Source organism: Nyctibius grandis, chromosome 8, assembly GCF_013368605.1.
Source record: "Nyctibius grandis isolate bNycGra1 chromosome 8, bNycGra1.pri, whole genome shotgun sequence".
NCBI lineage: Eukaryota > Metazoa > Chordata > Aves > Nyctibiiformes > Nyctibiidae > Nyctibius > Nyctibius grandis.
This window is the reverse complement of record NC_090665.1, coordinates 49,000,444-49,016,112: the sequence shown is the minus strand read 5'-3', so window position 1 is coordinate 49,016,112 and position 15,669 is coordinate 49,000,444. Positions and strand designations below refer to the sequence as shown.

The window sequence follows — 15,669 nt, the reverse complement described above, 5'->3', positions numbered from 1 at the left end:
CAGAACAGTGTTTTTGGAAACCTCAGATCCTTCCCAGTAGTAAAAGATGACAAAAGTTAATTACAATAAGGTGACATTTTTATTATTTATACAATAAAGAGACTTTTTAATGTTATTCAAAACACTTTTTTAAATACTGAAAAAGTTTGGGTACACCAAAGCCGAAAAATGGCTCTGCTATACGCTGCACAGCATCGGTTTAGTCCCTGTATTTGTTTTATGTACAGAAGCATCTGCAAAATGCATCCTAAACACAATATGCACCTTACGGGTCAGTGTTGTACGTGAAATAAAACAACCTGCGTGTGCAAATTAACTAACAATATAATTGATTGCACTGAATCAATAGATTTAAAATATAATTTTTGAAGTACCTTTTTGCACATAAAATGAAGCAGCTTTCAAGTTCAGTCTTTATACTGCAAAAAACATTAAGTACATTCACAATCTATGTTAGTAAAGTAGTAAATATTTCTTCATTCAGCTTTATTTACATTAATACTGTAATTAAACTGAAAAGTACAGTCAGTCATTTGTAATATAGCAATCTTTGAACACATACAAAAATGACCATTTTTCTGTATATAATTTAAGCTCAAAATCACAATTATCTCAAAATATTAATTACAATACAGCCATCTCCATCATAATTAAACATGTCTTTTTATAAAATGGTAAAATTTTTCATAAAGTAAGCTGTTGGTTCTGCACTGGATACAGTACTCACACGTAGAAAACGGAACGGAGGAGCGCGGCTGTCCCGCGTGCGGGCAGAGACCGAGAGGGCCCCCGGGGCAGGTGGAGCCTCTTGTGGTGCTGCAGAAAACGCCTCATGGGCCGTGGAAGTTCTTACACAACGCGTGATGTCGTTCACTTCCAGAGTATCGGCTGGAATTGTCCAGGAGGAGGGTTGGCACGAGGCTTTTTTATTTGTAGAGGAACTATTTACACTCTGTGATTCACAAATTCTGTCTTTTGTGATTTGCTTTTCCGTGAGCCGCCCCGCGCCCTCCTCGCCTGGTGTGCCACACACACGTGGCTTGGTGCCCGCCGTCGCACAGACCCCAACCGACGGTGTTCAGAACAAAACCAAACCACCAATTAATTCGTATCCTATCCAAACTACTGGCCTGAAAGTTGTATCGTGACATTGGATTCCACTCACACTGGCGAGACTGACAAGTGAAATAAACCCTGACATCTGATTGCCTGAAATGAAGTCGTACATCTTTGTGTGCTTAAATTAAAGAGGTGAAGGCAGAAGATGGGGCAGAGCGATGGGGCAGGACGGGGGTGGTACACGCCAGCCTGTGGGTCTGGAGCTCGAACTTCACAGAAACTTTTGTTCTCATTTGGAAATTCTAAAGGTAAAATCCCCCTGGCTGAGAATATCGCTACGGTAGGCAGGGACTCCACAGCCGAGGCTTGTCACCCCCTGTGCCTGTGGATGAAGTTTGGGAAGCAGATACTGGTGTCAAAGCCTATTTCTGTTTTGCAGGGGCTCAGCGCCCAGCGAAGAGGCTGTAACCCTCCTCTGTCAGCGTCAGCTCCCTGGGAATAACCACCCCGATCCCCGGCCGTCCTGGTGCTGTCCCTGGGTCTGCTCTTGAGACCAGCTCCTGCAGGTGAGCAGCTTGAACCGTGTGGTGTTTCATTTCATACTGCCTTTGCATTTACTGTTGCATATATCTCTATCAGATATACACACACATCTCTAGAAATAAGCATTTTTTGATTGCATAAGGTAATTAAATGCTATATTACAAGCCAGAGAAGTTTAACCAAGGGACGTCTTTCCATTCCAAGTGCTCACTAGCAACAGCAAACCAATCTCCTGAACGTTCCCTGCTTCAATTTTCAGTTGGATTTTTGGCTCACAAAGATGAGTGGTGTTCTGTGACATTAGTGATGCCTGCGGCTTCCCAGGGGCTCGTCCTAACTTTTTTCTCAAAATAGGAAAAAGCATTTTGGAAGCAGCATTTTTTCCTTTTTTTTTTCTTTTTTTTTTTTTCTTCCTTTCTTTTTTCCCCTTAAGAGCTGCCTTGTAACAAGACTGCAGAAAAGCAAACGAGTTCCTACCAGTCTGGCCACTGGGTTTTGGGCACACCATGTGCTCGGCGGTCCCGCAGTGGGTTATAGGGTGGGAGGGGTGGCACAGGAGCAGGAGCTCTGGCACGGACCAGTGAGCTCCTTAAAACTTGTTGCAAAACGAGGATAAGGGAATTATGTGGCAGGCATCCTTTTCTAAGCTAGACCTTCCCTGAGGATCTTTAGTTAAGGAAGTGATTATTGCATGGAAAAAAAAATCTAAAAAAGCTGAACTGATATAGGAAAAAAATTAAAAAAAAATAATTCATAATTATGTGCAAAGCATGCACACAACCTGGGACCCGACCTGCACCCCGGGTTGTACCTGATTGTGTCTGGGAGGTTACAGGGGACCTTCCAGGAGAGCCAAAAAGTGCAAGTTATTTTGAAGGACTAATGTGAAAAGCCTAAGTAGTCCCATTACAGTAATTTTAATTGCTTATAACACTAGTGCTAGCTAAACGTCATTTCAGCCAATTTGAATAAAAAGAACACCAAAGAGAAAATATTTGGTATTTTTGGGGCTGTGAAGGTTGATGTTAAAGCTTTGCTATTGTATGTTTCAGCTGTGAGTCCAAACTGCCCCCCAAGCCCCTTTCTAGGGTCGGTGGGGGTTTGGCTGAGTTAAGGACTCCAGTGTGACCCTCCACTGCACTAACTTAATTTTATTGTAATTTCCTTTTCATTATAATCCATTAATGACAGCACTTGGCAATCTTGAAATACAGCTCTGCACCCAGCCCCACTGATGACACCGCTGTGCTTTAGATCTAGTGAACTCAGCACACGGAAAAACACCTGAGCACAAAAATGTGGTGTTATGGTGTTACCAAGCAGTGAAGCTCACTTGCTTTTTCTCAATTTCCCAGTTTTTACCTGTCCACTGTTACCTTGGTGCCAGGCCCTAAGGCAGAGCCCTCCTCATCCTCCTCAGCCTACCTCCCTACCACAGCTTTGGTGCTATGTATGTCGCATGGGTGTTTAATGCTGCCACCCATCTCGGGAGCCTGCCCTGGTGTTTGGGTCACGGGGGTGGGACGGGCGCAGCGTGGTGCGTGCGATGGCACCAGCCGGCGGTGCAGCAGGGTGCAAAGCTGCCGTAGCCGTTCAGTGCACGTTCCACAGAATCCCAGAATCAATGAGGTTGGAAGAGCCCTCTGGGCTCATCGAGTCCAACCATTGCCCTGACACCACCATGGCAACTAGACCAGGGCACTAAGTGCCATGTCCAGGCTTTTCTTAAACCCCTCCAGAGATGGTGACTCCACCACCTCCCTGGGCAGCCCCTTCCAATGGCTAATGACCCTTGCTGAGAAGAAATGCTTCCTAATGTCCAACCTGAACCTCCCCTGGCCAAGCTTGAGGCTGTGTCCTCTTGTCCTATTGCTAGTTGCCCGGTTCCCACCCGAAGCAGAGCCCCAGGAGGGGCTGAAATGCTGGCGGGGTGTGTGACACAGAGAGCTGGTGTGGGCACCTGCGTGGTGACACTCAGAAGAGGGATTTTTCCACATGAAAAGCCAAAGGCAACTCCGCAGGGGCACGAGGTGCGTAACGGCCTCCTCAGGACCTCAGTCCCATCCAGCATAATTCACTAAAAGCTATGTAGGTGTCTACAGTTTGCTGAACGTGATGTTGAATAAACCCTCACTTCTTTTTTTAAAAGGGCAACGAGGACTTAAGAATGGAAATTTTGGCCTCTGAAATGCCATGAATGTTAGAAAAGTTTTAGTTGTCTCTGCCAGAGCCTGTGTGACGTGAGGGCATGGTATGAAATGACATCCGTGAGATGGAGAACTGAAAGCTGAAAAAAATTGAGCAACTAATGATCCAAAACCAAATCCTGTGAATTCAGCAAGCTTTTCCAGCTTGTGATATCAAGAAGATTTTTAATTTACTGAAAAGTATTAATTAGTTAAATTTATGTTCTGAATATCAAAAACTCATTTATTTAAATAGCAAATTTTAGGATTAGCCTCAGCTACGACTCACTGTGGCGTCTGGTGGTACGTTGCCACTGCGGTGGTACAGAAGCTCTTCCAGCAGGAATGCTTGTGTGGATAAAGGAAAATTCCTACAGTTCCTACTGTACTAATTTATAATTTAATTCTTGCATATGTGGTGCTTTCTCTCTCCTTTCCCCTGTACTACCCCCCTCTCCCGGCCCCGAGCCCACGGCGCTGGCTCGGCAGTCGGTGACCCAGCAGCCGTCTCCTCCATGAATTTCAGGTTTGCCTTGAGCCTGGGAGCCCCTCGCACCCCAAACCGCCCGTGCGGGAGCTCCAGGGGCTGGTGCATCGCAGGGATGTCGGGACACAGCGGCCTTGTGAAGTTTAGTTTAATTTGAAGTATAATTACCTCTGTCTGTGTGCGCTCGATGGGAAGAGAAGAAAGGTTTCAGGCTTTCTAGAGGCTCTTGCAAGCAGAGAAGTAACGTGCCCCTGGCCGTGCCCCTGTGCTATAGCTACGCTCCTCCGGCCTGGGGTTTTCAGGGGGTTGCTAATCCCGTGGAAAAGGCACGAGTGAGCCTGGCCCTCCTGGAGCAGGTTCTGCCTCTCCCTGCAGTCCATGGCCATCGGTGTCACGCAGGTCAAGGGAAACTGGATCCCCCCCAAAAAAATCTCCTGGGAGGTTCTCTGATGTTCTTGATGGACATCTGAACTGCTGAACGAGGAGCAGTTCTGTGCTGTCGGTGTTCTCTGTGGGGAACACCACCAGGACTTTCACCTTGGGGAAAGCTTTTCCCAGGCTCGCTCAGTGCCATTCGCTGCTCCCCTGTGATGCAGCGTGTCTTAGATGAAATCTGCTCCCAGACATTTTAAAGCCACCAGTACTCTCTAAAGGGCTGTATCAAGGTTAACGCCTCGCTGACAGTGAATATAGCGAGCAGGGGCTACCACAGCCTGGGCCAGAGTGAGAACACAGAGCAATGTAGGACTGGGGGAATGGGGAATGTAAGTAAAGGGCCTATAATTTCAAATTAACAAGTTAAATAATAACATTAGCAGCAACAGAAGAAGTTTCACTGCCACCCATCACAACCTTCCTCCATCCATGAGCCGTACCTGCCTGCACTCGCTGCTCGTCCTTTTAGTGTTCACAGGGAATCGACTACAAGTGTCAAACCAAAGGAGTTCACCAATTTTCATGTCGGTTACTTATACCTAGGTCCCAGAGTTGACAGTAGAATTTATTAAGTATCATCTCACCCTGTATAGTGACAGTTTTACTAATTCATATGGAGCCAGCTATACACACTGCATATGTACAGGTATTTTCATAAGGCATATAATATCTTTGCATTGAAAATAAATGAACATTATTAAATTTAATTTAATATATACTTTCTTTGAAGTGTTTATGAAAATATTTTTTTCTCTATATTTTCGTATGTGACATGATAGAAATATTTCATGGGAAGTACAGGTTAATATATTTTATCTTTATAAAGGCATATACAACTTTGAGGCAGTGTTTCTGATGGAGAGCAGAATTCCTAAAGAATTTGTATGTGCTTCTGTGTTTTGAAATCATATGAAATTGACTTTAAGAAGTAACTTGATTAAAAAAACGCACCAATGCACAGCCAGAGGCTGACAATTAAAACTAATACATAGCCACATGAACAATATATTTATATAGTTGATATATTTTTGTTTTCCAAGATGATTGGTACTAACATATAGTATTATACATTTGGCACTACTGTTTGCCATTGGTCCAGCAATTGGCAAAAAAAATTGGTTTCCTATGTATAAATCTGTTTGAACATTAGATCTGGCTAGACATATTTACTATTTATAAAAAAATATTTAGACAGTAAGCTCACGTTGAATAACTAGGTCTACTGTATTCTGGAAACTCTTCAGTAGTAGTACAGCTTTCTCGTGTTCCATATGTACAAAACTGTGTCCGTTTGCCTGTAACACAAAAACAAGAAGAGACATCAAATGATGTTCTGGTTAGTGTCTTCATTTGGGGGGAGCAAGGGGATGTACGAAATTAAAAACAAGGCTAAAATAAGTAATAATCATGGAATGCTTTATCACAAACAGGAGTGTGCACCACTGAGAGAACACATTTCTCTGTCAGACACATACTGCACCCCCTGCCTCGAGCAGGGGCTGGGCTGGACGACCCCCAGGGCCTTTTCCAACCGAAATTGTTGTGGGACTCAGTGACATTCTGCATGTTTTCTGAAGAAACAACATCTGAGAGTTCCAGACACCCAAAGAAAGTTAATGCTGTCAGAGGCCCCGGCTCAGGTCAGATCCAGACCTTTACTGAACAAGGTACTGTGCTTTAGTGCTAATTACATCTTTCTGTAAGATTTAATTATAGAAACATTATTTAAAATAGTAAAATTTTATACACAATTCCCAACAGTTCCCAGACCCAGAGTGTGATCAAGGAGCCAAGTAGAAGATCCACAGTGCTCCAGGATGAAGCCGGCCCGTGAAGGCGCTTGGGTGTGGAGCAGAGGGGACGCTGGCCGCAGGCACCTGCTGCTCAGGCATCCCTGAGCCTCAGGACGGCTCCTGCGGCGCCAGGTGAGGCCTCCACAGCCCTGCTGCTGGGCGTGCACACCGCTGGGCAAGTGCACGTCCAGGAGTGTGTGGGTGACAGTGGGACGGGCGCTGTGCAGCGGCTGTGGGGGCTGCTGGCGCTGGGCAGGCCATGGGGAGCCAGGCTACAGGGCTGTCCGGGGCAGGAGCTGGGCTCTAGCTTACAGCAATTCTGTACACACGCTGCACTTTAACTATCTATCTATCTATCTATCTATCTATCTATCTATCTATCTATCTATTTTAACTGACATTTAAAAACAGGTTAGTGAAGCCTTCATGCTTTGGTTAGTAAACTACGGCTGCTGTGAAATTACAGCCCCGCAGGAGAATCACAGACTGGTTTGGGTCAGAAAGGACCAGAAAGACCATCCAGTTCCAACCCCCTGCCACGGGCAGGGACACCTTCCACCAGACCAGGTTGCTCCCAGCCCCATCCAACCTGGCCTTGAACACTGCCAGGGAGGGGGCAGCCACAGCTTCTCTGGGCAACCTGGGCCAGGGTCTCACCACCCTCACAGCAAAGAATTTCTTCCTCAGATCTCATCTCAATCTCCCCTCTTTCAGTTTAAAACCATTCCCCCTCATCCTGTCACTCCATGCCCTTGTAAAAAGTCCCTCTCCAGCTTTCCTGTAGCCCCTTCAGGTACTGGAAGGTGCTAGAAGGTCTCCCCAGAGCCTACCAGAGATCTGTTGCACATATCCAGCCCGTTAGACATTGTTATCTTCTTGGCCCCAACAAAACTGTACTACGCCACACGATATACAGACACAGGCTTCAGAAGCACCCCCCCCTTTCCAGCAGCCAGCAGGGCTGAGGTACTGGCCAAGCGGCACAAAGTGGCTGCACAGGAACGGCAACAGGCCAGCACAGAGAAGAGGCAACATCCAAGCAACAGCGAAAAGTAGCTCACTTTTCTTCAGCTTAATGCAATAAAATATAGCTGCTCTGAGGAACGGGAGTACAAATGTCAGGCAGGAGAAGTTTCAAAGACTCTCCCTTATGTGCCAAAATGAGGCAGCCCCTTGGCATTCAGTCTGAGGTCAGCTCGAGCTCTGATGTAGTTCAGAGGGAACCTGAAGAAGTTTCAGTGTATTCACCACAGCTCACTGGGATCTGGGATTCATTTGGAAAACACAAATAATAAAGGAACCTGCAAACCAGCCCGAGAGCAAGCCGGCTCTGCCCCCCTCTGCTCACTTTCAAGCTGCACAGTGAGGGGTACAGGAAAACATGCAAGCTCAGCTCTAGCTAGCAGAGAAACCTCTTTTCTACAAGAAAAGTTTCTTGGTGGAAGAGGGCTGTAGGAGAGACACATCCAAAAATACCCACGCAGGCCACACCCGGAGGGATTTGTGATTTAACATATAAATAATTCATAATTGGAATCTTTCATTCCTGCTGTGGTCTCACGCTCCCCTCAAAATATGAAATCCACATATATATCTACACATTGAGTTATTATTTAGTTCTAATTACTAGACAGAAAGAATGGTTTTTAGCTGAATCATGGAGCCACCAAAACAAGATCCCTTAGACCCGAAGGGCAGCCCTTAACATGGGGTGGCAGGATTGTACGGCGTGGCTGACAGAGCTGACAGACGTAGCAGCCACACAGCTGTGTCCCTCCCTAAAAGCCATCTACCAAAACTGCTGCTGATTTCATAACAGAAAATTCATTCTTACTTATGAAATAAATAACTTAAGAGCTTATGACACAGAAAGGAAAGATACCCCAACTTTGCTCCCCCCAGGATCCCAGCGGGGCCGTGGGCTTCTGGACGTGTGAGGACCAGAATTTGTTCACTGCAGAAGACGCAGACACACTCTATCAAAACCAGACAACGGGCAAAACTGTGTTTAGGAATGACAGTTTCTCCGTGAGCTGGGTAAGTCCACCCAGGGAATATCCAGCCTTTTAATTTTCAAAGCTTCCCTCCCTCTTTTACCACAACTGCTTGGGGAGACACAAAAATGCATGGCAGAAACGTTACTGCTGCTCCTGAAAACATCCTGCTAAGTGAATTCTTCCATGTAGAAGAACGCAGGGGATTGTCTCATGAGATTAAACACAGAGATGATGGCAGTAGTGGCAAACGGGGGTGGAGGTGAAGTGATGCCAGTGAGTATTAATAATTTCCAGTTCTTAACTGCCTGGGGCACTGGATACTTTTTGCTAAAGGCATTGCTTATATTTGAGAAGAAAAATATCCTTCATCACAGTTATGTTTTTTCTCTGTTAATTCCTTCATGAGATTAATGACTGCCCTTGTACTGGCCACAATACAAATCAACACCTGGTAACAGGTATTATGCATGGGTGGAAATCATTTCAAATAAAAGGAAAATGTTCTTGCCAGAGAATGGGAAATGATGTACTGACAGTGACAAATGAGAAACTGCTGAGACTGATCCACAATCCCACGAGAATGACTGAGAGTGCAAAGTTACCCAAACTTCATCAGTGTAACGGATGAATAAATGAGGAGAGTGACATTTGCTGCCCAAGAAAAATGCAGCAGCACCTTAAATGTGATTATATAAATACACACAAATGCCCCTGTTTTAGGCACACATGCTGAAACACGAGAAATCCCAGCTCCTGAAGGCCTGTGCTCATCAGGAGAGATCATTTGACATACCAACAGGAGCTGCTCCCACGGTGTGTGCCCACTGCTTGCCCCCGCAGGCAACCTTCTACCTTATTTTGCTGTTACTTCTTAACATATTTTACTCTTACCTATTTTTGTTTCTGTTACTAAGCTCAGCTTTCAGTACAGCACCTTGATAATCTAAGTATCTCTAGCTCATTCTGTACACCATTTAGCTTTGCTTTAGTTGTCGTTATTTCACTGTGCTTTGATCACACTAGCAATTAAACGTTGCCTATCGCAGACTTCAGAGCTGGTAAGTGCTGCAGCAGGAGGGGTAGGGGGGGTGAAGGAGCGAGGGAGGCAGGAGGAGAGCGGCTGCCCCCTCTGCACCCCGTGTGTGCCCCGGTTTCACCCAGCTCCCCACCAGTGGCAGGGGCTGGTGGACAGCCCACCCCAGGGCCTGTCATTGCTCTGCTGAGCTGCACACCCCCGGTCGGTTACAAAGCACTTAAATCCATCCGTACCTGGAGGATCTTATCGCCAGGCTGGAGCAGGCTGGATGCTGGTCCGTCAGGCTGAACCCTAGTAACAAAGATACCCTATAAGTCAGAAGTAACAGAGGTTAGGATGCTATCACCAAGGACTAGGTCCCAAAATACAGGTGTCTCTTAACTGCTGTCTGGCAATGGACTGAACACTACCCTCTTTTAATCCGTGTGTAATCAAACAGTAGCACGGGTTTGTAGCAGCTCTCCACGGCCTTCAGCTAGTTATTGCCTGAATCAATATAATCTGGGTCATTTGAAAGTAAGATTCGACGCCACAAAATAATGTCCCATTTGAATAGGGCAAGAGTAACAGGGCTATCAGGAGGCTAATTAAAATGGAGCAAGCATTAATTTCTTAGAGCAATGCATACCATAATCTATACAGTAATCTTTGTTTACTTCCTCTAGGAAAAAAAAAAGTTTAAAACAATTTCTAAAAAGGACTTTTGATGTTCAGCCCTTGAGGTATTCAGTACAATGGTCTGTAGGACTGTCACTTAATCTGGTGTCTGAGGAGTGAATGACTTTGAAAGGGGAAAAATTACTCAGTAATAAAGGATACTTTCAGATTTGTTTTCAGAATTTCAGCAGAACAGCATTAATAAAACCCAAAAATCAAAGATTGAGTTCCTAGATGATGAACACCGCTTCTGGGATATTTAAAACATGATAAATCACATGTCACCACACATAAAAAACCTTGAACTATTAATTCCTTCACTATAAGCACCCTATCACCCCCTTAGTACACAATTTTGCATTTCTGTTACTGGTAAAATTAAGTGTATCTACAGCTGTTACTGCACGGCAGGTACTACTGGTGCAGCCACAGTCATAGTGGGATAGAGACTCTTTAATAATTCCAGGCAAGTGATAGTGGAAGGTACAGCTTAATTCTAACGTCATCTATTGAACTGTGGCAAAAAAGACCTTGACGCTATGAAGTGCAATTCTGTGTGCAGTCTCAAAGAAGGACACCAAAAATGTGTGTGTTTTAAGGGACAGTCATTAAAACACCTGATGGTTACGTACATTAAATGGAACTATTCCTGAAGTTCAGAACAGGGATTACCAGTGAGGAAACTGTAAAGAATTAAGATTGTTAGACTGATATTTCCAAGCGTATTTTACATTTCCAGTTAGCTTTCTGTTGTAATTCAGAGTGGTGGGGAAATTATTTTTTTAATTTGCAGGCAGATCTCAAACTTTGGAGAAGGGATTAAAAGATAGTTTTAATTTCATCATTTGCCAAACATTCTCAGTTTTTATGGAAGTTATGGCTGCCTCAGAACTGAAGCCAGCATTATCAGAGAATATAAATGTTAAGAATATGTTTAACCGAGAGGTACCCATAGTGCTTCTTTTTCAACAGGCTCCAGTCAGTTGTACTGCACAGAACAGATGAATTCACAGATTCTAAGAGTCCATTTCCTAATCCTGAAGCCCTGTGTAGCTGGTAGTCACCAGATGTATTTTTCCTAGACTTCCTTTTACTGTAGAGAGATTTATCAACCTCTTACATGTGGAATTCCCAGAGTGAACACTGAGTCTCCCTGACCCTCGTGTACCATAACGGTGTAATTTTTAATTGCCATTACAGAACAGAAGGCTGCTTGCCGTGGGGTCTGGAAGGCACCTCCAGACCAGCTTGCAGGCCAGGCCCGTTTTATTTGGCACAGCTGCTACAGACCCTGGCATTTCAGCTACCTAGTGATGCTGTTACTGGTTTAGCATTCCCTCTAATGACTTAGTGGAAGTTTAATCAGGGCTTATATTGACTCTTAAAAGAAAAAAGTGAGAGACAATTCTCCAGAAAACAGACTCAAAAATTATCTTACACATGGAATATGAGGCAGACACCCACGTGATTTCTGTTTTGATTCTCTCGTCTTCACTAACCAAAAAGCAAACAACACTCCCCTAACAAAAAGAAGCCAAGTATGGGGAAAAATTCTTTCAATTATCACAACACAAGTGCATAAAGATCTCACTCGTTATCTATGACTCCACTACAGGGCACTCTAAAATAAGGACCATTTAGAGAGAAATTTATAACGTACCTTATCGGAAGGTTTGAATGGATTTCCTTGTCCACTTATTCCACCACTGATACTAAACCCAAGGCCAGGATTCTTCTCTATTCTCACACAAAACTAGGTTAAAAAGATACAGCAAGAGAAGTCAATGCCAACATTAAAGCCTATCTAAACAGCAGCATCTTCTCCTCTGTCTCATTTACCATTAATGAGCTGACCCTCTCAAAAGCTGCACTGCACAATACAGTAAAAGTCAGTAGAATATTGCTATAAACTGAAAGTATTATCATGATTCTCACATGCTGCAATGATACTGTAATATTGACAGTGCTGCATTTTTGCATATATTTTAAACTTTTATTTTCAAGGAGAAAAAAACCCTTTAGACTTGTGGAAGAGCAGTTCACATTGGCCAAATGCTTCACTTCAACGTTGGGATAAATCTGTGAGTGTGGCTTCACCATGTGCACTGTTATCTTCCCCACGTGGGATGTTTGTCTCTTGGGACAAACCCACCGAGTGAGTATGTGAAGGGCAGAGATCTTCAGAGCATTGTCAGCACCAGGGCCACAGCCCCAACAGCCTGCACTGAGCACCAGCCACTTGTACAAGTGCCTTACTCCAGGAAATAGTGCTGAACCTTATCTTTGAGTCAGGATGACTCTATACTCCATTGGGTAATTGAATATGAAATAGAAATTACTTCAGTGTAGGTTAATGACTACTCATTGAGCCAGTCTGAGCACGTACTCGAGCCACACAAGCAATTGCTTCTGAATCTCAGTGCTGTACTCAGGGACTTAATACAGGCAGCTGCTTGCCTGGCTCGTCCAACACTTTACACAGGAGAAAGGTTTACTAATGACTCTGAACCTTATTCTGCAAGTCAGGTGCCTCAAGCAGTTATTGCAGTCATTAAGGCCAAATATAATGGGGACAGGACCACTTAATGAAGAGGCTCAGCAGCACCCATTTCGTTAGCCTGGGGGCACTGGGGCTGCAGCTGCCCCTTCTCAGGGCTGAACTGGAGCAGCCGGTTTGTCGGAGGTGAGCAGCTGGCCAGATGTGCTGCACTGTCAGCACGGAACTGGGCTACCGGGGAACTGGCAGAAACTGCAGATGAATTCGGAATGACCCAGTGGTGTCAGCTCTGCTCAGGAACTGCAGTGCCACGTTGCATTGCTTGGTCAACCCAAGAACACACCGGTGCCAGTCCCTGGTGCTGGGGAAGGGGCCAGCCCTGCTCGCCTGCCGCCGGCTCAGCCCCGCTCCCGGGTGCTGGCTGGCTCCCCTGCCCTCTGTTCCTGCCCCACGCTCCCTGCCCTGCTCCAGACAAGGCAGAAAAAAACCCCACACAATTTTTGTCCAAGTGCTGGTTTACAGACACGCGTTCTCACCTGCTCCTGATACGTGTCCGTACTCCTCTGCCCCTTGGTCTGGATTAAACACCGCCCCGTCTGCGGCGCTCGGGAGCTCTGCGAGGAGGGGATCTGGATGGGCAGCGGCGGCTGGAACTGCTGAATGGTCACTTTGTTCATGTTCCCTTCGTACTGCTGCTCGCGGCTCCGGTGCTGCAGGCTCTGGGAGCCCATCAGGGTCTGGATGTGGCTACCTGCCTGTGGGCAACGTAACCCGTTAGGCCAGAAAGGCAGCGAGCTGCAAAGAAGCAATTATTACAGCTTACAGAGCCAAGGGAAAGCGAACCTCCTCAACCGTGCCCGAGGTTTGCCCTTCGGCCACGGCTGGAAACAACCGTGATTAAAAGCAGCAAGGCTGTGCCCGCTGCATTTCGTGACCCTGGGAGGTTTGAGGGAGATCAGCCCATATACACAAGGTTTTATAAACAGAAAATATTGGTTTTTCCTCATGTCATGATATGTGCTTCTGCCTAGAATGTTTTGTGAACTGAAAACATTTAATAAATTGAAGTAGGGTGGATTGTTCAGCACAGCACACTCTGAAGATACTGGAATGTGTTTTTTTTCTTTTTTCGAGGATAGTTTGGAATAAGATTTATAACACAAACACAGATACTGGCCAGTATTGTGCACTGTGTATGGAGAGCATCTATCAATTATATCCTGTGCCTTGTGCTAGGAGCAAATGTGGCTTTTACAAAATGTAACTAATCAAATGATCAAGTTTCTATGATAATATCTACTGAGTTGAAGCTCTAATATAAATATTAGTGAAATTGTAAATTTATATTGTAAATATCAGTAAAATACTGCATTTACATTGACTTGGCCTTTTGCTATTTTCAGAAAAACCAGATGACTGCTGTCATGCTCCTGTCCCCTCCGTCCCCACCGCCCTTCCCGTTGGCAGCTGTGACCTGACAGGTGAGGTTTGCTGCGTTCTGGTCCTGACACGGTGAAGTTGCACACTTGCTTACTCTTCGATACACATTCACTATTTAGGCACATGAATTACATAAATATTGAAGGAAAAAATCTTTGCAAACTAAATTCAGTCCAGACAATTTTATAATTTTCATATTTACAGGATTCAGATGTTATTGCTTATAAATAATCACATACAACTCAGCCATAAGGCAACAAGCAAAGTTCATGCTCTGTTGTATGATCAGATATTATTACCTCCACAAAACCACACCGTTGCTACTAAGAGTGTTCAGCTTATATGTACCCATCAACCCGTGCTGTCAGCTGAACAGCCAGGATGCAAACGAGCATTACAACTGGAAGTCTCAATATCTCCAAGTCTCTATGGACAAAACAGACCTTCTTAGATGATGTTTCATGTTAAGTTTACACCAGCCAACAGCCCAACCATGTCTCATCATGGAGCTCTAATCCTCAGTACTACTGAACCTTCATGATCCTGCTGGAAGAGTCCCCGACTGGGAGACTGCATTTTAGACAAGATTAAATTTAACACAGCAAAAGATCAAAACATTTCTTACCCGTTGGCCAATCATCCGGCCTCGGCAGTTAGAGCAGCATTAGAATTAATTGCTTGTCGCCATAGCAAAAATCCATCTTAATGGATTTCCAAGCTTTGTCTGCAGAACACCCCATTAACACAGATGCAGTTGGAGCTACTCATGTCACTGCACACACAATCCCAGCAAGACACGCACTGACTGTGAGCGAGACTGAGCTGCTCTGTCGTAGTTTGTGCTGCCTACATTTGAAGAAAGAGTACCTGTGTGACAGGTCTTTATTTTAGTACAAGAGGGACAGTCTCAAAGTGAGTAATGACAAAGCAATCTCCTACTCCTGGTGCCCAAATCTTCGATCCCCAAACTCTTCTTAAAAACACAGCTCACCCGTGTACAGGAGAGTGTTGAATAGCCAGTGACAGACTCACTCCAAGAGCAGCCTGGTGAAGTCAGTCCGTACTGCCAACATCCCACTTCACGGGTCAGAGAGATCTTCCATCCAACCCAGATCAGAAGGGAAGGCAGATGCTCCAGACAGACGGTTCAGCTATTCATTAACTCCCTGGCAGCAACAATCCGCAGCGGATTGCTGAGCCCGTGTCGCCCTGCACTGCAGAGATGCACGGTGAGCAGGCGGCCGTGTGCAGCACGGGGCTGTACTTCATCCTGTGTCACACTCCTCACAAGAGCATCCCAAAAAAGCAGAACCTCCTAGATTCTGCTGTTTGCCCCAGCCATAATCCCATACCCACGCAGCAGGTGCGCTGCCTGCCTTGGAGGAAGAGATCTATTTCAAATACAAAAAAATACTGTGCTGCTTCACTGACAAACCTCAGGCCGCCTTTCTCAGGTTAAAAGACCTCTGTATTGAACCGCAGAGGCTGGAGATGAAACAGGAGGAGCCTCCAGCCTCCCAGTCGTGGCTGACAGAAACA

The 15,669-nt window shown here is 45.3% G+C and overlaps 1 protein-coding gene and 1 long non-coding RNA gene across 3 annotated transcripts in view; one reads left to right on the top strand and one right to left on the bottom strand.

Moving 5' to 3' along the window:
* The first annotated feature begins 1,505 nt into the window (after positions 1–1,505).
* LOC137666288 (uncharacterized) lies at positions 1,506–8,488 on the top strand. Its single transcript, XR_011048630.1, has 4 exons — positions 1,506–1,625; positions 6,141–6,377; positions 6,472–6,635; positions 8,406–8,488. It is a non-coding gene; the product is annotated as an uncharacterized lncRNA (long non-coding RNA).
* Positions 5,898–15,669, bottom strand: part of LRRC7 (leucine rich repeat containing 7) — a 162,208-nt gene continuing 152,436 nt past the window's right edge. For both annotated transcript variants that reach the window (XM_068406147.1, XM_068406148.1), the window contains exons 22-25: positions 13,227–13,445; positions 11,854–11,946; positions 9,770–9,844; positions 5,898–6,005 (exon numbers count right to left, since the gene is read on the bottom strand). In XM_068406147.1, the coding sequence (XP_068262248.1) occupies positions 5,898–6,005; positions 9,770–9,844; positions 11,854–11,946; positions 13,227–13,445 (495 nt within the window). The remainder of the gene's footprint in view (positions 6,006–9,769; positions 9,845–11,853; positions 11,947–13,226; positions 13,446–15,669) is intronic.